The 27,976-nt window shown below is 39.0% G+C and overlaps 1 protein-coding gene across 9 annotated transcripts in view; it reads left to right on the forward strand.

Moving 5' to 3' along the window:
• The window catches only part of ZNF532 (zinc finger protein 532), an 80,721-nt gene that overhangs the window by 39,392 nt on the left and 13,353 nt on the right, over window positions 1-27,976 (forward strand). For all 9 annotated transcript variants that reach the window (XM_073343648.1, XM_073343651.1, XM_073343649.1 and 6 more), the window contains 4 exons: window positions 1,708-4,070; window positions 11,912-12,093; window positions 15,941-16,117; window positions 25,644-25,806. In XM_073343648.1, the coding sequence (XP_073199749.1) occupies window positions 1,728-4,070; window positions 11,912-12,093; window positions 15,941-16,117; window positions 25,644-25,806 (2,865 nt within the window). In that variant the 5' untranslated portion in view covers window positions 1,708-1,727. The remainder of the gene's footprint in view (window positions 1-1,707; window positions 4,071-11,911; window positions 12,094-15,940; window positions 16,118-25,643; window positions 25,807-27,976) is intronic.

Below are 27,976 nucleotides of genomic sequence, written 5' to 3' on the forward strand. Positions count from 1 at the left end.
TCAAGCACTAGGTATTCTAAAGGCTGTAGTTGAACTTTTGTCCATCTGAAGCTCCTAGGACAAACCCTGAGATTAGTTTTTGCTGCTTTGTTACAATCTGAGGGTCTGCTTCCTTATAGACAAAAATGTTCCATTTTCATTAAGGAAAACTGGCTTGTCTGCCCAGTGTAGACCAGATATCATTACTTTACAAATGAGGTCAATATGGTATTTTAGTCTAGGGTGTGTTTGTTTAAAGACCATCTGAAAAATGTTTCTGCATTACATTCACTGGTCAGGCAAATAGTGTTGGTATGCTATGTGTTTAAAAGCAGCTCAATTAACAGGATTTTAACCCTAGAGTAGAGGGGGGCAAAAGGACCTTTACAGGTACTCCTCATACTCTAACCTTGTGAAAATGTTCTGGGGGCAGTTAATTAATAATCCACCCTTTTGTAAACTCAAAGGAATTTCAATCTGCCTAGTTTTTGCAGAGAAAAAGGAAAGATTGCAGGGCAGTGTCACAGTTAACAAAGGGCAACCACCATAACAAAAGTACTTAACAGTCAATGGGACTACTCACAGTACATAAATTTAAGCATGTGTGTAAATCTTTGCAGGATCGGGGCCATAGTGGATGACTGAAAATAGTCTGGAAAATAGCTTACTGAGGTTAACTGTTTACTGTGAAGACAGTTCAAATGTCCAGTACTGCAAAGACCTCATGACCTTAATTGATTCAGTCACTAGATATGCTCTGTTGCTGTAGCCATGTTGGTCCCAAGGTATTAGAGAAACAAGGTGGGTGAGGTAATATCTTTTATTGGACCAGCTTCTGTTGGTGACAGAGACTAGCTTTCGAGCTACACAGAGCTCTTCCTCAGGTCTGGGAAAGGTACTCAAGAGGGTCACCGATAGTTTGATCTTGTATTTAGCTGTGACACAGTTGAGTACCATTCCCAGACCTGAAGAAGAGCACTGTGTAGCTCAAAAGCTTGTTTCTCATTAACAGAAGTTGGTCCAGTAAAAGATACGACATCACCCATCTTGTCTCAGTCAGTAGATGTCAAATAATGGGCAACACTCCTCACTCTCTACTCCTTTGCCTATTTAATTGGAGTTGAATTTATCAACCTAAATATACTAAATTGGAATTAATCCTGATGGAACCTCTTTCATAGCTGTAATGAAAAGTGAGTATTCTGGACATTCACGTCATATAGAAGATAGTGTGATGGAACAATGCCATTTTTTAAGAGTGCATTTGATCTACAGTCTTTGGGTATGTTCAGTGGTTTGACTAACAGTGAAAAGTACAAATGTGCAAGAGATCTAGGTTTTTAAGTTCCATAATGTAGAGGTGTCTGGCTTTAAGCACAGGAGTAGGGTGCTTTTGAAAGTAAAGTGTAAATCTAAAATAAAAGGGAAAATTATAATCCCCAAAGGCTTCTTTTGTGCTGGTCTCACAGTGTAATCATTTGGCATGTTCGCTTCGACCTGGACAGCTACTGGATAATTTCTAACCTCTGAAAAGAAATTGTGATTTATAACATTTCTATACATTCATGGATGAAATAAGTGTGGTAACACTTCGCAAAAACATTTACAAACTACGTATAGGGGCATTATTTTTATTTATAGATAGATAGATAGATATAGATATATAGTATTAAAATATGGTTTTGATGTTTAAGGTACTGATATAAAGATTCTGTGCTCTTTTTACAGATTTGCTTCCAGACAAATACATGACCATGGGGGATATGAAGACCCCCGACTTCGACGACCTTCTTGCAGCCTTTGACATCCCAGACATGGTCGATCCTAAAGCAGCTATTGAGTCTGGACATGATGATCATGAAAACCACATAAAACAGAATGCTCATACAGATGAAGATTCTCATGTGCCATCATCATCAGATGTTGGTGTGAGCGTCATTGTGAAAAATGTACGTAATATTGAGTCTTCTGAAGGAGTGGATAAGGATGGCCACCATTCCACAGGCAATGGCTTACATAATGGTTTTCTAACAGCATCTGCTCTTGAAAGTTATGGTAAAGATGAAGGGAAGTGTCTGAAAGAGGAGGGGTCAGCTTCTGAGGCTACTCTGAAAGAGTCAGCTTTCAACCAGTTTAGCCCAATCTCAAGTGCTGAAGAATTTGATGATGATGAAAAAATAGAGGTGGATGATCCTCCAGATAAAGAAGAGATGCATGCAAATTTCAGAGCAAATGTGTTAACAGGATCAGTTTCTCAGCAGGAATATGACAAACTAAAGATGCTTGGAGGGGAAAACTTGATTAAACCTGGAATTCCAGCTTCAAGTAATATAGATAAAAACAAAGGTGTTAAAAGAGAAACAGAAACAAACTCTGTGAATGTAAGTGTCTATGAACCATTCAAAGCCCGAAAAATAGAGGACAAATTGATGAAAGACAATTCTGAAAAGCTGCTTGAAAACAGGGTACTTGATGGAAAACTAGGTGCTGAAAAAGGTGAAACAAATCTTGCCAGCATTTCACAGTCCAAAGCAAAGTCATCAGCAAAGCTTTCTTCATGCATTGCTGCAATTGCAGCACTGAGTGCTAAAAAGGCAGCTACAGATACCAGTAACGAATTACAGTCTACTTCAAGAGAATCTTCTCCATTACCAAAAGACATGAATGAAAGTCCCCGGGCTATTGAGAAATCACCTGAATCTCAGAGTCTTATTGATGGTGCTAAAAAACCATCTATAAAACAACCCGATAGTCCCAGAAGTGTATCAAGTGAAAACAGCAGCAAAGGGTCTCCATCTTCTCCTGCAGGGTCAACGCCAGCCATTCCAAAAGTTCGCATAAAAACCATCAAAACTTCTTCTGGGGAAATCAAGAGAACAGTTACAAGGGTGTTGCCAGAAGTTGATTTGGACTCTGGTAAAAAGCCAGAGCCAACTGCTTCCATGGTAGCTTCCATGACATCTCTCCTATCCTCTCCAACTTCTGCTGCTGTTCTTTCTTCTCCTCCTAGGACACCTCTCCAGTCAGCAGTTGTCACCAATGCTGTTGCATCTGCAGAACTTGCGCCAAAGCAGGTCACTATTAAACCTGTGGCTACTGCTTTTCTCCCAGTTTCAGCAGTTAAAACAGCAGGATCACAAGTGATTAATCTGAAGCTTGCTAACAATACTACGGTGAAAGCCACTGTAATATCTGCTGCTTCTGTGCAAAGTGCCAGTAGTGCCATTATTAAAGCTGCAAATGCTATACAGCAGCAGACTGTTGTGGTGCCAGCATCAAGCCTTGCCAGCGCTAAACTTGTGCCAAAGACAGTCCATCTTGCCAACCTTAATCTTCTGCCTCAAGGTGCTCAAACCACCTCTGAACTCCGCCAAGTGCTAACAAAACCTCAGCAACAAATAAAGCAGGCAATAATTTCTGCAGCAGCCTCACAGCCTTCTAAAAAAGTGTCACGTGTCCAGGTGGTGTCATCTCTGCAGAGTTCTGTAGTGGAAGCATTCAATAAGGTGCTGAGCAGTGTTAATCCTGTCCCAGTTTACGTCCCAAACCTCAGTCCTCCTGCCAATGCAGGTATAACATTACCAACACGTGGTTACAAGTGTTTGGAATGTGGTGATTCGTTTGCTCTCGAAAAGAGTCTGACACAGCATTATGATAGGAGGAGTGTGCGAATTGAAGTGACATGTAACCATTGTACAAAAAATTTAGTTTTCTACAATAAATGCAGTCTTCTTTCTCATGCGCGTGGACATAAGGAAAAAGGAGTTGTAATGCAGTGCTCACATTTGATTTTAAAACCAGTCCCAGCAGATCAAATGATAGCGTCTCCTTCAAGCAATACTGCTGCATCTTCTACTCTTCAAAGCCCAATGGGAGTTGGCACACATACTGTAACCAAGATACAGTCTGGCATAACTGGAACAGTAATATCAGCCCCAGCAAGTACACCTATCATTCCAGCTATGCCTCTAGATGAAGACCCATCAAAACTCTGTAGACATAGTCTAAAGTGTTTGGAGTGCAATGAAGTTTTCCAAGATGAGACATCTCTTGCTACACATTTCCAGCAGGCTGCAGACACAAGTGGACAAGTAGAGTATCTTATGTTTAAATTCCAGTGTTTCAGCAATAAGAATAGGAGATCTGAATGTGTTTTTTGCTTTCACTTAAACATTCATACCTCATTTGAGAGAAGTAATAAATGCTTGAAAGAATATTTTAAAAATAGGAAAAAAACCTGCAAGCACAAAATAGTGAATGTCATTGTTTTCAGAATTAGAGTGTACTTTGTTGGAAAAATCTGATTTGATCCAGGTCTTAAAGTTTACATCTGTAAGGGTGGTGGAGGTTTTTAAAATTAAGATTTAGCGAAGTTTCCAGGACTTTGGAGTGGAGCCCGCGAAGCAGCTCCGGAGCAGTGGAGCTGCAGGTTTTTGTCTGGAGCCAGAGTGGAGCCGGAGCACAGCTCCAAAGCCCTGGAAGATTCTGAGAACTGTGCCCTGAGATACTGAAATCGGTAATGATATTCACTGAGAACTTGTAGTGATCCTTTTTTATGCTTTGGAATTTAAATATACAATGGAATCCACTTAATTGGCACCCTCCTTAACAGCACACGCACTTAATGGGAACGATTGTCTTATGGTTGATTGTGTCTTTGATTTGATTTCAATTTCTATTACTTATAGTGCCGTAAGTGTGCTAGGCGCTTATTTGGGTGCTACAGTGACTCTAGGCAATGAATAAATGGCACACAAACTCTATTTAAATGATGTGCCTGCTGTGCAGGCCTTCTGAAAATAGGAGTGAAAAGTGGTGTTTGCTAGCATATATTTCCAGCTGTGTGCCCATTTGTTTTCTTGTTACTGCTTTCTTTCTCTCTTATGATTGCTAAAATGAGTCAAATTTATCTTAATATAGTATTTTTAAAATGTTGTGTACATTGCATAATTTACATAAACTTATTAAATAAAAGTGAAATAAACCAATGCACAGTGTAGTCTATAAGCCTCTGATAATTGAGACCATTGCTTAATTGGCATATTTGGATTTTCCCTGGGGTGTGCCAATTAAAAAGGATTCTACTGTATTTCAAAGCATGTGGCTGGCTTTCGTGTTGCAACTTCCTGTTATGTGTGAATGGAAAGCCAGTAAATACACTCAGATCGCCAGAGACAGGAGTGTGGGTATAACATTCTTCCTCTTATGGGCAATGGCAGGGATAGACTTGCTGAGCTTTTGCACTTAGTAAGAAATCCTCTGATACAGTACAGAGTACAGGACAGTACAGACGCAGGTGGCTTTTACAAGGGCCTCCATATTACTTAAGACACATTGTGGGACTGTGCTGGTAGGATGTCTGTGAAGCAACACTTTGTACACATCACCTGAAGTAGCCCTGCATATAAAGGTAGATGAGTGTGGAAACACTGAATCCAGGATTGCGTGAATTATATGACACAGTAGCAGATGCTATTCCAGCTATTAGCTGGGATAATAGTTACAAAGAGCCTGCAGTGAAATCTCATGGCCTTACTGTGGCTTGATATGTGTGGATTCCCACCCTTGGAATGCTATAGCGATCCCTGCATAAAGTCTGATTATTTAGGCTTTGGGCGAAGAAGATGGAATGGTGAATTTTCACCCTTTGCTCCCACTATAATTTTGAACCAAGTGTTGAACCAGTTATTGGCATGGTTGACTCTAAATATATTTTGTGCCCATGCGCAACATAATTAAAACTCCGTAACTGGTCAGCTAACCCTGTCAGAGGCCTAGGCTGGCGTACAGTTGGCTTTTTTGTAACTAATCCATTACTATTATTTATATTATGGTAGTGCCTAGGAACCCCAACCAAGGCCCCATTGGGCTTGGCACTGTAAAAGCAAGTAAGAAAGAAGACATTCCCTGCCCCAGAGAGCTCAGAAGCTACATATCAGACAGGACATGTGGAGTGCGGGTGGGCTGGGAAGATGAGGTAAGGATAAAATGAACAGAGTTGAGCAGAAAAGCATGAAAAAAAATGCTGGTCCATCATGCCGGGTTTTTGTTGGTGGTTTTTGCCAGGGTGGGCAAAGAAACCAAATCATGTTTGTATAATCGGCATGGCTTGTGCTGTTTCCTCCCAGTTGTCCCTAAACTAGGATGTTCTCGCCTAATGTGCTGCTATTCTGTGCTGTGTGCATGTCTTTTGGACACATTTTCCTCTGCTGAGGCCTATGGGACAGCTGCCCAGATTTCCCCAGAATGTATTAATATAAACATGAGTAAGCAGAATCAGAAGTGTGGACATTCAAATACAGTTATGAAGGCAGAAAAGCTGCTATAGGGACACAAACTAGACTGTATTGCATATAACCTGTGAACAACTTGGCTGTCTCTAACTGGTAACAAAACCTCTAAAAGTTTAAGTGTTGACAAGGCCTTAGTGTCTGGCCATGTGATGTTCTGTTTTCAAAGAAAAAAAATCTAAGCATTTTAGCTACATCGGTCTCCATTATTTCAGTAAGCCACTGCAAGGGCAGAAAGTTTTAATTTTAATTCTTTTTTTTTTTTAAAGGACACTGATAATAAATAGCTTTTAAATATTATAAATCTCTGTTGTTTGCAAAATCCTCTTTAAAAAAAATGAATTATTTTTCCTATTTATTGTAGTCTTTTTCCTTTGTCAGACATGGTTGCAACCTCTCTGACCACTTTTTTATATGTGTGCATTATTACATTCAGTAGTATTACAACTGAGATGGAATGCCCAACATGAAAGCAGCTTAAAAGAACACTACCACTTCAGCAACAACAGTATATCACATTTTTCTGACAAGATATGTTTTTGTGCTCTATCATCAATCAGTGTAAGCATTGTTGTCGGAATAGTGTTTGTTGCAGAAGGACATTGTCTAGGTATTTATTAATCATTTTTGAATTTTTCTCTCTCATTATAATATCCCTTTAGAAACTTGAAAGAGAAATATTATTTCTTTATTGACTTTTGATCTTCCTTTTACCTAGCACTGGCTTGTTATTGTAAAGTTGCTCAAGAATGTGGGTTGCTAGACTGACTTGTTTCTTGGGGCAGTGGGGGGGGTGGAGAGGAGGTCAGAAAAGGTGGATTGATTTGGGGGGAGCCGGGAAGAACATGTGGAATTATTTGGATTTTGCAAACAAATAGAAAGCACAGTAACTCCTATTTGGGGGTTACCAATCTTCACAGTGTGCTTTTAACTGTTCTTGCAGTGCAGTTAGCACAAATGTTGTGTTTTGGTTTAGTCTAGATAACAATTTTTTCTTTTTAAAAATATTTCTCGGAAACAGGTTAGAAGGTTTCTTTTAAAAACTATCCAAAAAAATCCACCGGTCTAACGGTTTGAACATGGAGGTCCTTCTCCACATATTATAGGAACTCTTCCTTATTATTTTGTGAAAGATCCACCCAAACCACCACGGAAACGGACTATGTGTCTAATACTGTAGATGAATACGTGAATAAGGGCTTATCTACATGGCAGTATAGCACTACGTCAGTTTGAAGTAGGTACCATTTAGAGCATGCCAGCAGGGCCTATGTGGAGCATTTAGAGTGCTTCACAAATTACACCCGCTTAGAGTTATTTGCCACAGTGTGTAGACAAGGCCTAACTTTACTCATGTAAGTAGTCCCATTGAACTCAATGGGCCCACTCATGTGTAAGTGCAGGATTGAGTCAGTGCGCTGTATGGAGAAGATAGTGAACCTGAAGTAATAAAATGTTCAGGTAAGATAGGCTTAGAGGTATAACTGCATAGCGCTCATGGAAACTATGTAGCCCACCCCTTAATATGACTTAACTGGTCTTGTGGGTTTTTATTTCTCCTCACCACCATTTTCCCCCCAAGCCTCTTCCTCCTTACTCCTAGATCCGAATGCTTGTAATGCTTGTCACACTGAGAAAAACATGGTTTGCTCTTATGTGGGTTGGAATGATAGATGTGGAAATTCAGGCTCACCTTAAGCCCAACGTAAAGTGTTAAGCAGAAGTGTTGGCTTGTAGAATTCCCTGGTAGTGTCTTCTTGTAAGCAGCTACAATTACACATATTTTCTACACTTGTTAAAGTAGTAAACTGCCTACTTTGACAACTAGTATTGCTGGAGTTTCGTGACATTCTGGAGTGTTAGTGTTGTAGACTAATTATGCAAACTGCTTGCTGGCACTTCTGAAATTGAGGAATACTTAGTGGGATTGGTAACGGTGTATGGCTTTTCTGTGGCGTAACATCCGGGTTTTCTTTTGTAGTGCTGCAAACAAAGATACTTTGGAAGGAATATGAAAAATCCATATATTTCTATTATTGGAATAAGAAGTTTTGTTTTGCCATTTTCTTATGTAATCAAAGAATACTCCAGATTCTCCACTGTTGTATTACTGCTTGTTAATACGTAGATGGCAAAAGATAAATTGTGGCAGTGGTACTGAAGCTCAATAAATGTGGTAAGAACATTTTAAATAGAGTTATGGTTAGTCAGGCTTTTGCCCTGAAGCCTGTGATGAACACAAAATTAAAACCCCACGTTAGTTCTATTAGTAATGGAAGTCATAATTCAGTGTTTCAGGAATTATTTACTGGGACAATTAAGAACAAATATTTGGCTTTTTAAAGTGTGTGTGTGTGTGTTTGTGTGTGTGTGTGCGTGTGTGTGTAAAATGAGGACATTTTGTGGCACATGCTTAGAACAAGGCCATGTTCCAACATATAGGGCCATCAGGATTATAAAGTAAAGTTTAAGAGTGAGCTGCATGAAATTAAACTCCCTAATTCAGTGTAGAGTTCAAGATACTTCATTTTAACATTCTTCTTTAAAATAAAACTATATGTAATTTTTTTCTGGGTTTGCATGGGTCCTCAAAACCATTTAGACTGAGATCCTGCATTATGAAAGGAATAAAAATGAACTTTGTCTCTTGTCAGGTTTCTAAAATTAGAGAGTAGTACAAAATAGCATCTTTAAAAAAGAATTCCTTTACAGGTGAAATACTGGCCTCATTGAAGTCAAAGGCAAAATTCCCATTAGCGTCAATGAAACCAGGATTTCATCTTATATATTTAGGGTCTGATCCTGCAATCCTACTCAGAGAAGCAATCCTTATTGGAACATGCCTGTGACCCTGGTGGAGAATCACCATAATATTAATAAAAAGTATATTCCATGTTAGAATAAGCATAACATTCTCAAACTGTTAAATTGTTTGAGGGATTACTTTGGTTCATGGTATTTACTAATATTCTTTTAAAAAACAAATTAACCCCTTTATGTTATTTTTCACAGTAACTATTAAGGGCCTGTTCTTGTAGTTAGTATCAAAACTCTGACTTAAGTGGGAGCAGGTTTAGGCCCTAACTTTACATGGGTGCATAGACTCAATTGCCAATAATGATGAGTCAGCACCACATTTAAGCTACTTATAACTAGGGCCCTACGAAATTCATGGTCCATTTTGGTCAATTTCACGGTCATAGGATTTTAAAAATTGTAAATTTCATGATTTCACATATTTAAATCTGAAATTTCACAGTGTTTTAATTGTAGGGGTCCTGACCCAAAAAGAAGTTGTTGGAGGGTCGCAAGGTTATTGTAGAGGGGGTTGCGGTACTGCTACCCTTACTTATGCGCTGCTGCTGCTGGCGGCGGCCCTGTCTCCAGAGCTGGGTGGCTGGAGAACGGCATCCGCGGCCCAGGAGCCCAGCTCCGAAGGCAGCGCTGCCGCCAGCAGCAGCACAGAAGTAAAGATGGCCTGGTGTGGTATTGCCACCCTTATTTCAGAGCTGGGCCGCCACTTTCCAGCCACCCACCTCTGAAGGCAACGGCGCAGCGTGGTATGATATGGCCACCCTTACTTCTGTGCTGCTGCTGGCGGGGCACTGCCTTCAGAGTTGAGCACCCGGCCAACAACTGCCACTCTCTGGCCACCCAGCTCTGAAGGCAGCGCAGAAATAAATGTGGCAACACCTCAACCCCCCTAAAATAACCTTGCAACCCCCCACAACCCCCTTTTGGGTCAGGAACCCCAGTTTAGAAACGCTGGTCTTCCCCCGTGAAATCTGTACACAAAAGACCCTGATGTGTTTTTCATGGCTGTGAATTTGGTAGGGTCCTACTTATAACATTCTACTATTGTGCTTACAATTGCAAGTTTGATTCTGCTGTTATGACTAGAATTGCAACATACCGTGAGGGAGCAGCTTTGGACTTTACTATGAAACACAGAATTATTCAAAGGAAAATGGTCCAGAATAAGAGGAGATGGTCATTTTCATATTATGCCTACCATTTGCGGGGGACAGACTCTTTTACAGCAAGAATAAACACACTGTGTTGTATTATTTCATAATTACAATTTTGTTTAATCAGTAGTTCAATAAGTCTGTCTTTAATACAAATTGACAGAGGATTTTTTGTTTTGCGTTTTAGTTCATTACTTTAAGGGTAAAGTTTTCAAAAGTCTTATTTTCAAAAGCGCCTACATCACTTAGGAGACTCGATTTTATTTTCAGAAGTGCCTAAGTCCCTCAAGAGTATAAGTCCCACTGAAAGTCAAGGGGCACTTTTGACAATTTGACCCTAGAATCCATTACAGTAGAAATTGAACATTTTAAAAGTTATACTTTCTCACGGACGATGACCTCCTTACTCTAATTTTTTTCGTGAAGAAAAAATAGAAATACCAAAAAGCACCAGAAGCCCTGTACATTAGCTATCCATTATTTATGTATATTATAGCTTGGTTTAAAGTGTAGGACGTAAGAGATTTACTGGTTTTGGTTTTTAGTTTAATTTCAGGCTTCAGCTTGGGGCTTGTAGCTTTCTGCCTTGGGTCAATCACTTATTAATTACTTTTTATTATTTTATTATAACCATCTTGTTATTAAAAAACAAACAAAGTATTAAAAAGAAGAATTAGGGATCCTGTTCTGCAAAGACTTAACATCCAGTACTTAATTTTAAGCATGTGAATAGTTCAGTTGAAGTCATTGGAACTATTCATGTGCTTAAAGTCAAGCACAGAGCATAAATCTGTCCAGGATTGTAGCCTAGCTATTTAGAGATGCTTTTTTGCATTTATGTAACTAAAACCTATATGGGCCAGATTCACAGGTACCCTTCAGCCTCTTTGTGCCTCTTCAGTGATGGAAAGGAGCTGTAAATCCAATTTAAATCTGTGTTTACATCCGATTTACATCATTTGCATTCCATCACTGGAATGGCACAAAGCAGCCAAAAAGTGCTCATGATTCTGACTTAACAAGTGATCAATCATGTACTAAAGGATTTTAGTTAATTAGTTACTTTGAAAACCAAAAATAATTGCTTGAGATTGGGAAAGTGGCTATTGCACTTACAGAGACTCCTTTAAAAAAAAAAAAGCTTTAGAAATGTTTTACATAAATTTAATTCTTATTTACATGTGCAATACTTACAATGCATACACAATACTCTGGTCTTGTGGGTAAATATATTTAAAACCACCTTTTTAAAAAAAATTAACACCCCCCCCATTAAGTGGTACTCTGAATGTTACAATTAAAAAACAACATAAGCAAGGAGATCTAAAAGTAAAGATAACACACCATATTTAAGTTTATTTTGGTGGCGTAGATTTTTCTGTGGTGCTCTGAGTTAAGAGCATAAATATAGTTCACATGGACCTTTAGGCTCTTTCACAGTGCCAGAGTGGTGTGTAAAGGGGACTTTATATCAGGCCCAGAATGTCCAATTTAGAGGCCTCTGTTTTACAAAGGGATCCAGGAGTAGGGCCTACATTTGAATTTGCCTGCTCTTGTTGGTTTATATCACAACCATAACACAGGGTTTTTTTAAAATGTGCTGTAATGTTTGACAGAAGAAAGCATATCATTGAACCAAACCATTTGTTTTATCTATTTTGGTTTATCATTTAGAAGACTTGCAATATCTGCCAGATGCTGCTTCCTAACCAGTGCAGTTTTGCATCACACCAGAGAATTCATCAGCATAAATCTCCATATACGTGTCCTGAATGTGGAGCAATCTGCAGATCGGTCCACTTCCAGACCCACGTCACTAAGAACTGCCTACATTACACACGAAGAGTTGGTTTTCGGTCAGTATGATTACACACGTGTAACTAAAATATGTTGTCAGTTTATATATATGTATATATATATGTAATGGGTTTCTTTTATGTTTTTCAAACTTAAACTGAAATAGTTTCTCTTTATTGTGACAGTTGCTTGCAAGATGCTGCTTTATTATTTTAAAGTTGTCATGGCTACAGTACTATTTGTATTACACATTTTGGGATAAAAATTCTTGCTGGGTGTCAGCTATGAATTTGGGCATGTGCTTATGTATGGTACTCAATCAGAATACTACTAATTTCATGCAGCCATGAGATGTCATATTAAGGCATACAGTTTCTAAGCTAATGAATTCAGACGTTTTACCAATTTAGTTTCTTTAAAAAAAGACGTAAGCTGACTTTTAGATAGTCTTGGTAAAATAATGATAATCTTTTCCGTATTTACTGCTAGACTGTATCTTTAAAGCACTGATGGGTGTACTCCACCTGTCTATCAGATACAGGAGGCAACTTTATTGAAGTCTTTCTGCCTCTCTTGTTCTCACTCTTTTTCCCCAGTTGGGGAAGTCCAGGTTCCCGCTGCTGGATTTACCATTACATTATATTTTAAACCAGTTCACATTGTCCATCAGAGAGTGCAACAGTCTGCTACTTTGGCTCTTTGTTGAGAGTCTTTAATTCCTGTTTCAGAGTGGTAGCCCTGTTAATCTGTATCAGCAAAAAGAACAAGGAGTACTTGTTTCTAAGGTGCCACAAGTACTCCTCGTTCTTTTTAATTCCTGTGTTTCCCCTACATTTTCTGCTGGGAAGCAACTGTCAGTGGAGTAACAAGAATTGGAGGAGTATCAAGGAAACCTCTAGCCTTTCACTGACCAGCCTTGAAACTCTGTCAGTCCCTAGATTTCCACCAACACTCAGAGCAGCACCAAGCCAACAGCTCAGAATAGCCTCTCTTTTCCCAGCTCCTACAGCAGGCCTCTGCATAGCACTTCAATATAGTCTTGCAGTCGGTCTTAACTGGCTTCCTAAAGATAGAGTGGTGTGATTTAGAATCCCACCAGCCGATAGTATGTCTTCCCCTCAAGCAAACACAGTTCAGTTATCAGGATGGCTGAAAAGTTTTCTGTTAAGGTTACTCTGAGGGGAGGATGAAGCCCTTTTACTGCATCTAGGCAGATGTTGTGGCAGGATCTTTCTGGTTTTGGTGACCTGGGTAGGTCAGGCCAAAGATTCAACTCTCATCTGCCCCAAAGTATCTTTGGATTATTCTCTCTCTCCTTCTTCCCCGTCTCCTGAATAAGCAGGGGGTGTTCGGAAGAAGGGGAAGGTTTTTGACGTGTCTTCCATCCCCAGCCCATTCCCTTCCTATACCTCAGTCACCTGTGGGACTCAGATGCAACGTCTTCCTCAGAGACACCTGGCCTCTACCCATATGGCCGTTGCAACGAGAAGACCCCCTCATAGTCAAAAATCTACTTTCCACAATGAATCAGGACAATGGTGCTAGATTATCCAGGATTTCTCTTCAAAACCCTATGAGAAACTGTGTGAACCCTTCACCACAATCTGCGTCAAAGTTCCTTTTCTCCTCTCCATCCAATGATCCTAAAACAAAAATATCTAAGACAATCAAGAATCCATCTTCTCCTCATTAGAACCCTCAGAATCAACACCAAACTTGCTCTTGAGGAAGGATGTATTTCCTCCTGCCTTTCCAAACAGTGTCCAATAATTTAAGGAAGCTGTTTGATGCCAGTGATCTAGACTAGCTGATTGAGCTAATTAAATTGAGGAAATTCAGCTCACTTGACTCAAGCTGGATTCTCTCAAACTGAGGGGAAAAAAGCTGCTGCAACAGTGAGTCCAGGAGGGGGGACCTGGACCTGAGGGGGACCCAGATCTTCAGCAGAGCTACTTTTGTATTCAGGCAGACATGCAGACTGTAGTCAGCAGTGGATGCTTATAGTTGTGGATTATTTTATTTATAAGGAAAAAAACTCATGGAAAGAAAAAAAACCCTCTTGAATGTGATATCACTAGTACATTAGAAGTAGAACTAATATGGAGTTAAATGTAAAAAGATGATGATACTTAAAACTTAGTGTTGTGGAGAGTTGTGTGTCTGTAGTTAAGATGGAAGGTCGTTTTCATTTATAAGTTTCATTTGAGCCCCTCCCATCTTTAACAGATTTAAGCCAAATCACCTGAAATTTCACGTATATGTTGTTATGCTGAAGTAGAGGTTTTTTAGAAATTTGGAGGTATCTCAGAGACAATGTGTTTGTGAGATAAGAGGGCTCAAAAATTGTGCTTTCCTTTTCAAAAAAAAGTTTCCTAATTCTTTTGGCTTGCCGTATCTGAAAAATGGCATATGTTTCCTATATCATCATGCTATCTCTCTTCCATAAGATCACCGTATCTCTAAAAGGATATAACAGACATAGAAGGAGTTCAGAGATGGGTAACGAAAATAATTAGAGGCATGGAAAATCTTCCATAAGAAGAGAGATTTAAAAGGTAGGAACTGTTTAGTTTAGAGAAGATACGAACAGGTAGATACAAAATAATAAATGATATAGTGAAGGTAAATTGAGTGAATTTACCCTTTCTCTCCTAATATGAAAAGAAGGGGACAGTTAATGAAATTGGAAGCAAATTTAAAACCAATAAAAGGATATTTTTAAATGCAATGCATAATTGGCCTGTGGAACTCGTTGCCAACAGATTAGTGGGTGTCAAAAGGATTGGACATTTATATGGCTAACGAGAAGTTCCATAATTATATTAGATAGAAATAAAGTTTGGAAGGGATATAAACCTTCATTCTTCAAAGTGAACTTCCAAAAGATTGGGGTTAGTAAGAAACTTCCCCTATAAGCAAGTTATTCCATAATTGTCCACTACAGGGTATTTTTGGAACTTCTTGGAAGCAGCTAATACTGGAGAGAGGACACTGGACTAAATGGGCCATTGACTTGATCTAGTATGGAAATTCCTGTGGTCTTATATTAACTCAATTTATGTTACTTGCTTTGCTGTAGATTGAATTGGGGGAAGGTGTCAGAGACACTAAGATTTCAAAGGCATATTTTAGAAAAATATTTTCAGAATTCCAACCTGATGTTTAGAAAGGATTGTAAAGCTCCTGCGTAGTCACCCTGAATTTAAGTTTACTCTTCTCTGTCCAAATATTGATTTGACTATGTACAGAGAAAAATCACTCAGTTAAGAAAACATTTTCATTAAAATTAAACCTGAATAAATATAGTAAAGTTGTTATTCTTGTTGTATTTCATTTTTGGTAGCTTCTAGATTGCAATATGGTTCTTCATACAATCTACTACTCCTGATAAAAATGTGTTTTCTAGGGCCTATAGGGTCTAAAAAGTTCTTATTTATAATCAGCAGATGGAATAGATTCCACTGGCCATTCTGTCTATTGCTGGCATAACGCTATTATCAAATCTTGTCCTCTGGCTTTAGATCTTGCAAATTAATTATTATCTTTTTTTCTTTTTTAGGTCTATAACCACTTTGTTTCTGTTGGATCTTAATGTGTGATTTGTACTTTCCAGTATTACTGTAGCCGTGTCGGTCCCAGGATAGTAGAGAGACAAGGTGGCTGAGGTAATATCTTTTATTGGAACAATTGTCTCTCTCACCAGCAGAAGTTGGTCCAGTAAAAGCTATTATCTCACCCACCTTATCTCTCTGATTTGTACTTTGTTAACCAATCAAATCATATTATTGTATCAGATTGAATACATAATCCTCCCTCCTCCACCTGCCTAAAACCCAGTTTTGATTCCACTTATTTTAGTACACTTTTGTGTTATGTTAGATTGACTCTTTTCCTCTTCTCTTACAGCTGTGTACATTGCAATGTTGTGTACTCTGATGTGGCTGCACTCAAGTCTCACATTCAAGGTTCCCACTGTGAAGTCTTCTACAAGTGTCCTATCTGTCCCATGGCATTTAAATCTGCACCCAGCACACATTCCCATGCCTATACACAACACCCTGGTATCAAGATAGGAGAACCAAAGTAAGCAATATTAATCTTTTGCTCTTACTCTAATGCTATATTTTAATAACCAGTACAATTACATTCTCTGTTGTATTTATAATGTTAAAAGTCACATACTGCATAACCCGCCATTTATCATACTATTGATAATGTGTGGAGTACGTCACATTTTCTAGTCATTTATTTGGCAAGGATAAGATTTCCATGAACATAACAATAAGATTTTTTTAACCATAGCACAGAAAACTTGATACACTGCAGCCAAGAAACTACCTGTATTCAGTCTTGCTCAGTGGTTTTTTTTTCATTGTTAAACTAAATGATTTTAAATCAGCTGCATTTTTTATCATGAACTAGAGTAACAGTAGTGACAGTCGAAACGATTAACGTATTTGCTGTTTTTGAAGTGTGTTGAGACATTTATAATTCTAACAGAGTACTGTTTCCATCTAATGTTCTATTTGCAGGCATAAACCTACAATCTGGGGAAAACATGATGGTCACTGACATTTATTTCACAACATAACACAAGAACTAGGGATCACCAAATTAAATTAATAGGCAGCAGTTTTAAAACAAATAAAAGGAAGCATTTCTTCATGCAACACAGAGTCAACCTGTGGAACTCCTTGCCAGAGGATGTTGTGAAGGCCAAGACCATAACAGGGTTCAAAAAAGAACTAGATAAATTCATGGAGGATAGGTCCATCAATGGCTATTAGCAAGGGTGGGCAGGAATGGTGTCCTTAGCCTCCGTTTGCCAGAAGCTGGGAATGAGCAACAAGGGATGGATCACTTCATGATTACCTGTTCTGTCCATTTCCTCTGAGGCACCTGGCGCTGGCCACTGTCGGAAGACAGGATACTGGGCTAGATGGACCTTTGGTCTGACCCAGTAGGGCCGTTCTTATGTTCTTATACTATTATTCATTAATTAGTAAAATAATTGCAGGTTTATGCTGTGATATAATAAAGGTATTTTCATAACTTTTTACAGTGCAATAATATTATTGATAAATTGACATAACAATCATCAGTGTCTGACTTGATTCTGATGTAAAACTTAGAATACAATGTACAGGTGAATCAGCAAGTATTTTGCTTACAGTGATAAGTCATCCATATTACAATTGCTTTGCAGGACAAAAGTGTAATATTATGGTTTTGTGGAAATGGTCTCTAATTTAGGATGAAGAAAAGGAGTACTTCTGGCACCTTAGCGACTAACCAATTTATTTGAGCATAAGCTTTCGTGAGCTACAGCTCACTTCATCGGATGCATACTGTGGAAACTGCAGAAGACATTATATACACAGAGACCATGAAACAATACCTCCTCCCACCCCACTCTCCTGCTGGTAATAGCTTATCTAAAGTGATCACTCTCCTTACAATGTGTATGATGATCAAGTTGGGCCATTTCCAGCACAAATCCAGGTTTTCTCACCCCCCACCCCCATACACACACAAACTCACTCTCCTGCTGGTAATAGTTCATCCAAAGTGACCACTCTCCCTACAACGTGCATGATAATCAAGGTGGGCCATTTCCAGCACAAATTCAGGTTTTCTCACACACACACACACAAACTCACTCTCCTGCTGGCAATAGCTCATCCAAACTGACCACTCTCCTTACAATGTGTATGATAATCAAGGTGGGCCATTTCCAGCATAAATCCAAGTTTAACCAGAACGTCGGGGGGAGGGGGCGGGGGTAGGAAAAAACAAGGGGAAATAGGCTACCTTGCATAATGACTTAGCCACTCCCAGTCTCTATTTAAGCCTAAATTAATAGTATCCAATTTGCAAATGAATTCCAATTCAGCAGTTTCTCGCTGGAGTCTGGATTTGAAGTTTTTTTGTTTTAAGATAGCGACCTTCATGTCTGTAATTGCGTGACCAGAGAGATTGAAGTGTTCTCCGACTGGTTTATGAATGTTATACTTCTTGACATCTGATTTGTGTCCATTTATTCTTTTACGTAGAGACTGTCCAGTTTGACCAATGTACATGGCAGAGGGGCATTGCTGGCACATGATGGCATATATCACATTGGTGGATGTGCAGGTGAACGAGCCTCTGATAGTGTGGCTGATGTTATTAGGCCCTGTGATGGTGTCCCCTGAATAGATATGTGGGCACAGTTGGCAACGGGCTTTGTTGCTAGGATAGTTTCATGGTCTCTGTGTATATAATGTCTTCTGCAGTTTCCACAGTATGCATCCGATGAAGTGAGCTGTAGCTTATGCTCAAATAAATTGGTTAGTCTCTAAGGTGTCACAAGTACTCCTTTTCTTTTTGCGAATACAGACTAACACGGCTGTTACTCTGAAACCTGTAATTTAGGATGCAAACACCACGAGCCTTAAACAAATTAGAAACTAGTATGATGTCTCTCTGATTATGTTAAATTTGGTCCACACTTTCTCGACTGTCAACCATGTCAACCAGCATTCAGAGGTACTAGAGAAATTGGAGTAATTTTTTACATACATCTAGTCCCTCAGTTCTTCTCTCCCAAGCTCCTCTATATAGCTCTGCCTTTCAAACTGAACAGAAAAAGCCCTTGCTTTCCACACCTTCTAGAATGCACTCTAGTTAATATAGCTTTTCCATTTAGTGTAGCTTAATAATCATTAATATTCCTCAGCACTGTTATTGCACTTTTCTCCTTCATAATGCTTGCCTGACAAACCAGAAAAGATACGGATAGTGTTTGGTAAATGCTTAACGTATTGCAGAGCAGTTGACTCAAGAGAGCTTGTTTCTTTCAGTCACTTTTGCTCGCAGGGCTGTCAATAGTCACTTTTGGCAGTCTCAGAAATACTAGGTAGTCTCAGTTCATTGGTTTCATGCTGTTCTGTCAGGGAAGAATTGTCTATGGCCTAAAGTTCTCCCAGGTAGGCCATTTCATGACAAGATGTGTTTTTTCTCCAGGAGATGTTGTCCCCCATCAGTCTTTTCTACCTGGCTTGTCTTCACTACTAGCCACAACCTTTGGGAGTGCTGAGCTAGGCTTGCACCTTCACAAGACCCACATGTCATCAAGAAAAAGAGAATTCCAACTGCAGTTAAGTGAGAGAGGCCCACCATTAAACAGTCTCCAACCTTGCCTGCCAAGGTCAAGGCAGATGCACCTTGGTCTGTCTCTGCACGTGCCTTTTTTGATGCATAACAACTCCTCTGTTAAATGGGGAAGCATTATTTCCAGTTTACTACAGAGGGGCTTAGAGAGAGATTAAGTGATTTACCCAAGGGCTGTGGGAGAGTTAGGATTTGAGCCTCAGGATCCTGTTTTTAGAAATATGAGAGTAAGCTCCAGCTGAACTCAGTGGAATCTACATACCTCCTAAATCCCAACCCAGTGCCTTTGCCACAAAGCTGTCATTCCTCTCCCTGCTTTCTCCATTGTTAGGTAGGGTATTAAAATATTCAAGAATTCTGCGCTATCTTACCGCTCTGAAACGCAGAGAGCATGGCTCTATATTTCAATATCTTGCATGCTCAAAAAAACCTCAAGGCAGCAGAGTAAAAGAACAGTGCAGCATCCATCGTTATGTTTAATTTTAAGCCTTTTAAACTTGACACTGTCCTGTTTAATATTCCAAAGTATATTTTTATTCTTCAGATTGTTCAAACCTATATTGAAGCAGAATTTAAACTAATGTATGGGCTCTGACCCTGAATTCCCATGTTTCCGTTGCTGCGAATTATGTTCCTTTTTAGCAAGATGGCATCTCTGACAGTAGGCTCAGAAATGCCAACATTTAATTCAGAAACTTTTAGATTGCTGTGCTGAACAGTAAGGAAACAGTTTTTAGTTATGTGATTGATTTTCTTTTTTTTTTTTTCGTAGTAGTAGTAGTAAAAGCCAGTGTGACAGAGTGCTAAGCAAGAACAGCTGATCCAGCACTCTGGTCATAGCAGCTCTAATCAAATAATGCAGAATGGGGCTGGTTAAACAGAGCTGTGCCTAATTTGTGGTGGAGGAAAGCTGGAAGGCTAATTAAGGTATTAGGCACAGGAAGGAAGTAGAGGGGAGAAAGCAGGTAACAGGGAGAAGAGAGAGATTTCCCATCCCTGCTTGGTTTAGCAGTTGGGGGCTCCATAGGACTGTTGAAGCAGAGCTGTATATAGTATGAAGGTATGGGGAACCCACATTGTAAATAAACTACACAAGATGTTTGACTAGCACAAGGGTCTCTGAGCAGTTTGTAAGCTGGAGCAGAGGCTGGAGCCAGAGGGCCTTCTCACAGCCAGCAAAAAAACCCTAAGATCAGAAATTACAAATGACTGTTTCACATTGAAGGAGTTCAAAAGATTTCTTGAATTAATCTTGACCGTATTGAGCTGTATCAGGTCATGTTCACAGGTTAATTCTTTTGAGCTGGCTCCCCTATTTGTGGATATGAAATGACATGCTTCTTCTGAGTATGAACTGGTGTATCATTAGAGCCATATGCAGAAGGAAGAACATGCATTTTTGTGGAATACATTTGTAGAGCCCTGTACAGAAACAAAATTTGATATCCGATCTGCAAACATGGTTCGTGGATATAAAGTGGATCTCCACAGATTTGCAAAGCTCTAGATATAAAATTTGGATCCGTGTCTATCCGTGATCCGTAAACATGGTTTGTGGATATAAAGCAGGTATCCGCGGATTTGCAGGGCTCTATACATTTTTGTATTATAGCAAATTATTTTAAGAATTAACAGTTGGATTTTCTTAAAGTGCTAAGCTTTTTCCCCTCTAAACGGACCCTTCACAAACACCTGCAGATGATATGTTATCACTAAGGCTATGTTTTAATCACGGGTATTTTTAGTAAAACTCATGGATGGGTCATGGGCAGTAAACAAAAATTCACGGCCTGTGACCTGTCCATGACTTGTACTTTACACCCCTGACTAAATCTTGGGGTTAGGGGTCGGCCCAGGCCTGCTGCGGGTGCTGGAGGGGGGCAGCCCAGGGGCACGCAGCCTGGGAGCCCCGCTGGTGCTGGGGTAGGGGGGGAATTGGCTCCCTACCTGGCTCCGCACCTCCCCAATAGTGGCGACATCCCCTTCCCTCAGTTCCTAGGTGGAAGGGCAGCCAACCAGCTCTGCCGTTCCTGTTGGTTGGGAACTGTGGCCTGCAATTCCTCTGGGAGTTGTGTGTGCTCAGCACTGCAGAAAATAAGGTGTGATGGATGGACTGGTCAGGAAGGATTTATAGATCTGTCCTGAAGACAAGGGCTGGAGCCACCCCTGAAACACCTGTCCAGGAATGAATGAAGGACCCTCCTCTGGCTGAAGTGGAAAACAGGCTTCAGGCCTGGGCTCTCCTGACACAGGGTTTTGTGTGTCAGAGGGAAAGTCTGATAGGCAAGGGCCTGTCCAAACTGAACTAGGAACACTGGGAGCAGCTCAGCCTGGACAGAAGTGGACTTACAGTTAGTTGCCTTATTGTTCCTCCGTTTGTTACAAAAGTGAAACCCTAGGATGGAGGTGAGTTTAGAACCTACGCAGGGATGTGTACCATGTTTGCAGCTGTGGCAGTCACCGGCTCATGCAGTCTGTTTTGTTTGCAGGAACTAATGGAGATAGAGCATTAAGTAAGACACTGTATGCCCTTGGCATTTAGTGAAATTGCATGATTTATAATTGTATTACTAATGTCTGTTTATCAGAACAGATGCAGCAAATAAGATATGATTTCACTTCTTAAATTTAATTTTAACCTGTTTTATGAAAAACCACATTAGGTAGAATGGCTTTCAATAGGTACAAATGAGATTATTTTAATATGGGGAGAAGGAAGGCTTTTTCAATTTTAATTCTCCACACACACACACACATCAGTCTCATCAGGGATAGCTTAATTTATTTTATGGGCTAAAGAAGCTCCTCTGTGACTTTTTCTTTGTAGCTAGTATGAGCTCTTAGGAGTAGCAGTAAGATTTTTTTTATTGGTAATCTCCTTTTAAAGCTTGGAGAAATTAATATGTATGGAACCAATTTATTAATAACATTAGACTGTTGGTACACAATATAGGACATTATTGCACAAATTATCATGTATATAGACATATAAATTATTGGAAGGAGAAATGCCATATCCTAGTAGAGGATTGTCTTTTAATGTGATGTTCAGGTATCTGCCTGTAGATTCCATGTTTATGTGTTCTACGGAAAATTTTAAAATTTCTATTGGCCAGATTTTCACAGATTGAAATAAGTGCATTTCCCACATACAGTTGTTGGTGCATAATATTTGTGAGGAAATATTTAGCATGTGCATGCATATTCACTGACCTCAACTAGACTACTCATGAGCTTTAACTAAGGCATGTGTTTCAGTATTTTGTTGAATTGGGGCTACAGTAATTTAAGTCATGATCGAGCATAGCCCTTAAATACATGCTTTAGTACTTTGTTTTGATCATGGCCTTAGCTAGACACATTTGGTATTGACTCACATTATTTGTTTGATTCACAAATGTATGTGCTCAGTTGCATATACCTAACTTTGAAAATGCGGCTGAAAGAAATATTTTGTAATGAATTGGATCCATGTGTCTACCATGATACAGCATACCATACAGAATATCTGTATCAATTTAAATTAGTAGAGTTTATTCTGAAAATAGATGACTTGGGAATTTGGACTCCTATCAAGAAGATTTTGAACTTCTGCGAAAGCGGAGCAACTTTAACTTAACTTAAATGTTTATTTAAAATGTGAATATTAAGAATCTGATGTTTTTAAAGAGGTGTAATAGTCTCAGTAGCAGATTTATTTTCTCCTATCAATATTAGCTGGTTTTGCTAATGAGCACTGTGTTGCTCCATTACACATGAAGTGATTACTCAAGGATTAATTTACTTTAAATTCAATGAAAAGATCAGAAAGCAAAGCAAATCAAAAAGTACTAACATAATATGCCACCATTTGACAATATATATAATCCTGTAGTCGCAAATGTATAGATTAGGGGCCTGAAACAGACTTCCACTCAAGTCACTGGCTATGGAACTGTACCCTAGATCAGTGGTTCTCAAAGCTGGTCCGCCGCTTGTTCAGGGAAAGCCCCTGGCGGGCTGGACTGGTTTGTTTACCTGCCAAGTCCGCAGGTTCGGCCGATCGCGGCTCCCACTGGCCGCGGTTCGCCACTCCAGGCCAACGGGGGGCTGCGGGAAGCGGCGCCAGCCAAGGGAGTTAGTGATGGGTATCAGGAGTCAGGATTCTAATGTTCTGTCTAGTGTGCTGCCATGGGTGACAATCATTTGGAGGGTCAGTGCCGTGGTGTATAACCTTGTTCAAGTCTCTTAACCTTCCTGTGCCTCAGTTTCCAAACCTGGTTATAATTATTAATTAGCTTTGTAAAACCACTTCATCAGAGATGAGTCCCATCACAAAATATGGATATCTGATACATGCCATCTATTATTGATGGAAATACACATCTTCTTTACAAAATGTATGAATAAATGAAAATTACAAATACTCTTGCTAGTGAGTTGTTCTTTATATTCTCACATTAAAATGAAGAATGCTGAGAATAAAATATTACCATTTTAAACTGCTTTTCGCTGTTGCATTTCTGCTGAGCGAGGCCATCACCGGGAGTGTGCACCCCCTATAAAGTATAGAGCTACACAGTAGCTCCCGGTGTGCCCAACGGTGGAGGGTGAACACATTGCCATGTGAATCCTTGGGTTCTCCCCATTCCCTATGGATGCATTATGGGCACAGGTGCTACTGCATCCTTAAGACTTAAGTGATGCGCATGGAACATGTCCAAAATAGCTCTGTGGCCGGGGAAAGATTCCTTTGCTCTGCATCTCTCCAGCATTCTGCTGAGGTGCTCTGACTGGGCACTGAGCTGAGATTTTACTTTAACAGAGTTAGCTCTTCCAGTAGTTTAGGGACAAAATACAACCAGTACCAGTAAGATTCAACTGAATATTTATTAACATTGGAAAATTATTATTAACATTTTAAAAGTAAATTTTAGAAGCGTTGATGATGAAAAAATGTCAGGGGACTCTAGATACTTACACTTTTCTGTAAAGTGGCTACTACTGCCACTGTCAGAGGATATTAGATTAGTTGGACCACTGGTCTGATTAAATATGGCAATTCCTATGCTTGTTTGTTATTTTTCCCTTTCAAATGCCATTTGCTTTCTATTCTTTTTCTAAATAAAAATTACAACAGTTCTGAAGAAATAAAGGGTATTACATGGGCTTTATAAACAGATATATGAAAAAGAGAATAAATTTTGGACCTACCAATCTTAACAGTGTTTTTTTATTTAAAAATTACAATAATTTCTTATAGAGCCAAACATGTAAAACAAACAAACAAAAAATCATGAAAAGAAAACCTGTGCATAACATCCCATGTTGTTTGAAGAATCATTGGCAAAATGCAACCAGCCTCAAACCATTATTATGTAGTATTAGTTCTTTCACTTAGACCAGAGGGTTACCCTCTCAGTGAACTGACTTGATCTCTCCATTTCATTAGCACATCCTAGTTTCATTCTGGTTTATTAATTATTGGTAGGGAGCTTGACAGAGTCAGAATTCTGCTGAAATGATACCCATTTCAAGATTAATTCATAATTTTTCCTTCATTTTGGGAAACATTTTTATGCTGTCATTTTAACTCACCTTCAGAGACTGCTGTTACAATGTCCTTTACTAATTCAGCCTGTTTTGGTCCTTATTAATTACTATCTTAGATTCTTCACCATTCTTTTTATAAAGTCTGGATGAATTTATGCATTATTTAATCATCAGCTGACTCATCATAACGTGCTTTTGTTGCTAGTTAACATCTTTATGAGAATATTGTAATACAGGAAGGAAGTTGATTCACTTGCTATTAAAATTACACAATTGGCTTTTCCTGTTTCCAGCAGTCCTGCATCAGCAGTGCTAGAAGCTGTGCTTTGGTCATTTCTGTACAATGCTTTGAAATAGGTAGCCGATGAAAAATTTTAAATTGCCAAATAGAAAGGCTGCGTTCCAGTGAAATTTCAGCTTCAGTGAGACACTGGAGGGATTGGACTAATAGTTTAAGAAGTTGAGAAGACTCATCTAAGCCAAAAGTGAACCCTACTTTAAACATGTTAACATTTTTGATCAAATCAGTAACCCCTTCAAATTTGTGCGTTTGAATTCCAAAGTCAGGTAGATCAACAGCCCTTTTGTTTTAAATGTGAATTAGAGATCTAAAGATATATACGTTGGGAAAATCTTGTCAGAAGCATTTACTGGTTTTATATATAACGGTTATAAATAGATGTAAATGTGCCGTTGGTTTTGGATTTTAATACTGTTTTTCTTGAATGCTGCTTTACTTTCCATTTTGAGGATTATTCTTGAATTAGTTGTATCATTTTCATTTTTGATTTTCCACAACAGACCAATATGTTCATGTATACATACATTTGGTCTCACCTGTGATGAGAAGAAATTTAACAGTGATTCCTGCTGATAAATGATCAGGATGACTGACTTTTATTTACTGAACTTCTTCTATTTTTAGAATAATATATAAATGTTCCATGTGTGACACTGTGTTTACCCTGCAACCCTTGCTGTATCGCCACTTTGATCAACACATTGAAAACCAGAAGGTGTCTGTTTTCAAGTGTCCGGACTGTTCTCTTTTATATGCACAGAAGCAACTTATGATGGATCATATCAAGGTGTGTGGGCATCTCCTTTCATTTGAATTCTTGTACAGCATTTGTCATGTTTAAAGCATTACACATAATCATCTCAGAAAAGCACAAAATTATGAGAAAACCACAGAAAGTAATAGGTGGTAGTTATTCCTAAAGAGTAATTTGCAGTTAATATCTCTATGCAGTTAAAATATAGAGTCTATATGTTCTAGTCACTAACTAGATTTCTCTGTGTGAATGTTAGTATTTTATATATTGCCTGTGAGTGTGTGTACTGCATGCAAGATGATATATTATAAAAATACTGGTTACAGCGAGATTTATGGCCCCAATCCTGCTAAGTGTTGGCATCTCCTACAGTGTGAGCTAAGTATCATCAGCTCTTGTTGAAGTCCGTTGGGAGTTGATGGTGCTCAGCTCATTACAGAATCAAGCTTTCTGTACTCAGAACTCACTGATTAGAGAAGCATTGTGTTACTTGTATGGATGCAGAAATACATATACCCTTAGAAGGTAAAATAAAACAGAATATCTCATAACTGTATTTTCATAATAAGATGATTTATTGGAGAACTCTGGCTATTATCCTTCCAACCTGTGTTATTAAGAGACAATAACTCCCCCCCACCACACCCACCCGGCTGCAACTTGTTAGCCATTTATTTTAAATATATTGCTTTACCTTATTTTTAAAGTACTGGAGGCCTTAGCGACTCTTAGATTCCTTAAACCACAAGGGTGTGATTCATCATTGCCCTGTACCTTGTGTCATCGTTTATGCCATTGTAAAGTGGTGTGAACCAGAACAGTGGCATTTGACATCCACTTTGCGTTTCCTTTACACTAACATAAATGACTTAACAAGGTGCAGGGCAATGGAGAGTCAGACTCATAGTCTTTGCTGAAATCAGCACAGTGAATGTCAGCCTGAGCTATGGCACGTACTACCTGGGAAGTGGCTGAGATTTGTGCTGAAGGCGAGAACAGCAATTCTGAGAAACCAACTCTTTTAAAAATACACAATATACCCTAAAGTTCTTTCTCGTCTACACCCAGGTAGGGGAGGAGACTAGAAATTATTTTTTTCTTTAAATTCCTGTTTTTTCTGCTGAGAATATGGTGCCATAAGCAACTGGATCCCAGTGAGACAATTGTATTCCAGAAGAACTGTTTTCAAATATTGTGATTAATTATTATCACTCTGATAGCTAACATTGTCTTAAGTTAAAAATGTGCAGAATACTTCAAAGTGAGCAACCATTTTTACACCTTTCCTCCACACGCCAGAAATTCTTTTTTTTCATTACCTTTCATAGAGTTTTTGTCAACTTGTAGTGGGAATAGATTTCATTATATTAGCTAGTACTTTATTTAGACATGCTAAAAAGAGTTAACCTTTCTTCTTTTTGGATGTCAGATGGGTGAAATGAAAGTACCTTATCTTTTTAGTCACCGTTTTTTAATGAAACGTTTTGGTTTTGAAAGTAAATGGCATTAATTTCTGTAGAGACCACTTAAACAGAAAGACAGTTCTGTTCCACAGCACAGCTGAGTATGACATTTGCGAAGTACCTGGCAAACAGTCCATGGGAATCATCTGATTATCCTACAAAGAAGAGCCTGATACTGAGATAGTTTGGCTTTGCTAAAGTATCAGATTTATATCCCAGTATCAGTTTCCTCTGGTTCAACAACGTATTGAATGGTTTTGGCTGCTGGGACTACTTGCTCAGCCCAGCTATAAGATAGGATGATTATATTTGGAGTGGCTGGACATGCAAACCAGCAAGGCAAAGGTAATGGACAGCGTAAGAGACCCTGAGAACACTAGCAATTGGAAGGCAAGGCTTTCATATGTGAAGGTAATCTCCTGATTAGCAAATTCACGGTTCAAAGGGATTATTAACTGGGTTATCTAATCTTTCAAAAGCCATCTTTACTTGTATCTTTTTCCCAATATTGCTGTCCAAACTCTGTCAATGCAAACACGTTTTGAATTGTTTACAGGAAACAATAAGCTAGGTTATATATCAGGTGGTCCACATTAGGGAAGACTGACCCACTTTATTGTGCAAGTAAAATGAAAAATTAGAGTTAATCAGGATAAAGAAGGCCTTTTTAGAAAGCTCCCCCCCCCCACAAAAAAGCAAGTTAAACCTCTCACTCACACAGCTTCACTTAATGTAACTGT

The sequence above is a fragment of the Lepidochelys kempii genome, chromosome 5, assembly GCF_965140265.1.
Source record: "Lepidochelys kempii isolate rLepKem1 chromosome 5, rLepKem1.hap2, whole genome shotgun sequence".
NCBI lineage: Eukaryota > Metazoa > Chordata > Testudines > Cheloniidae > Lepidochelys > Lepidochelys kempii.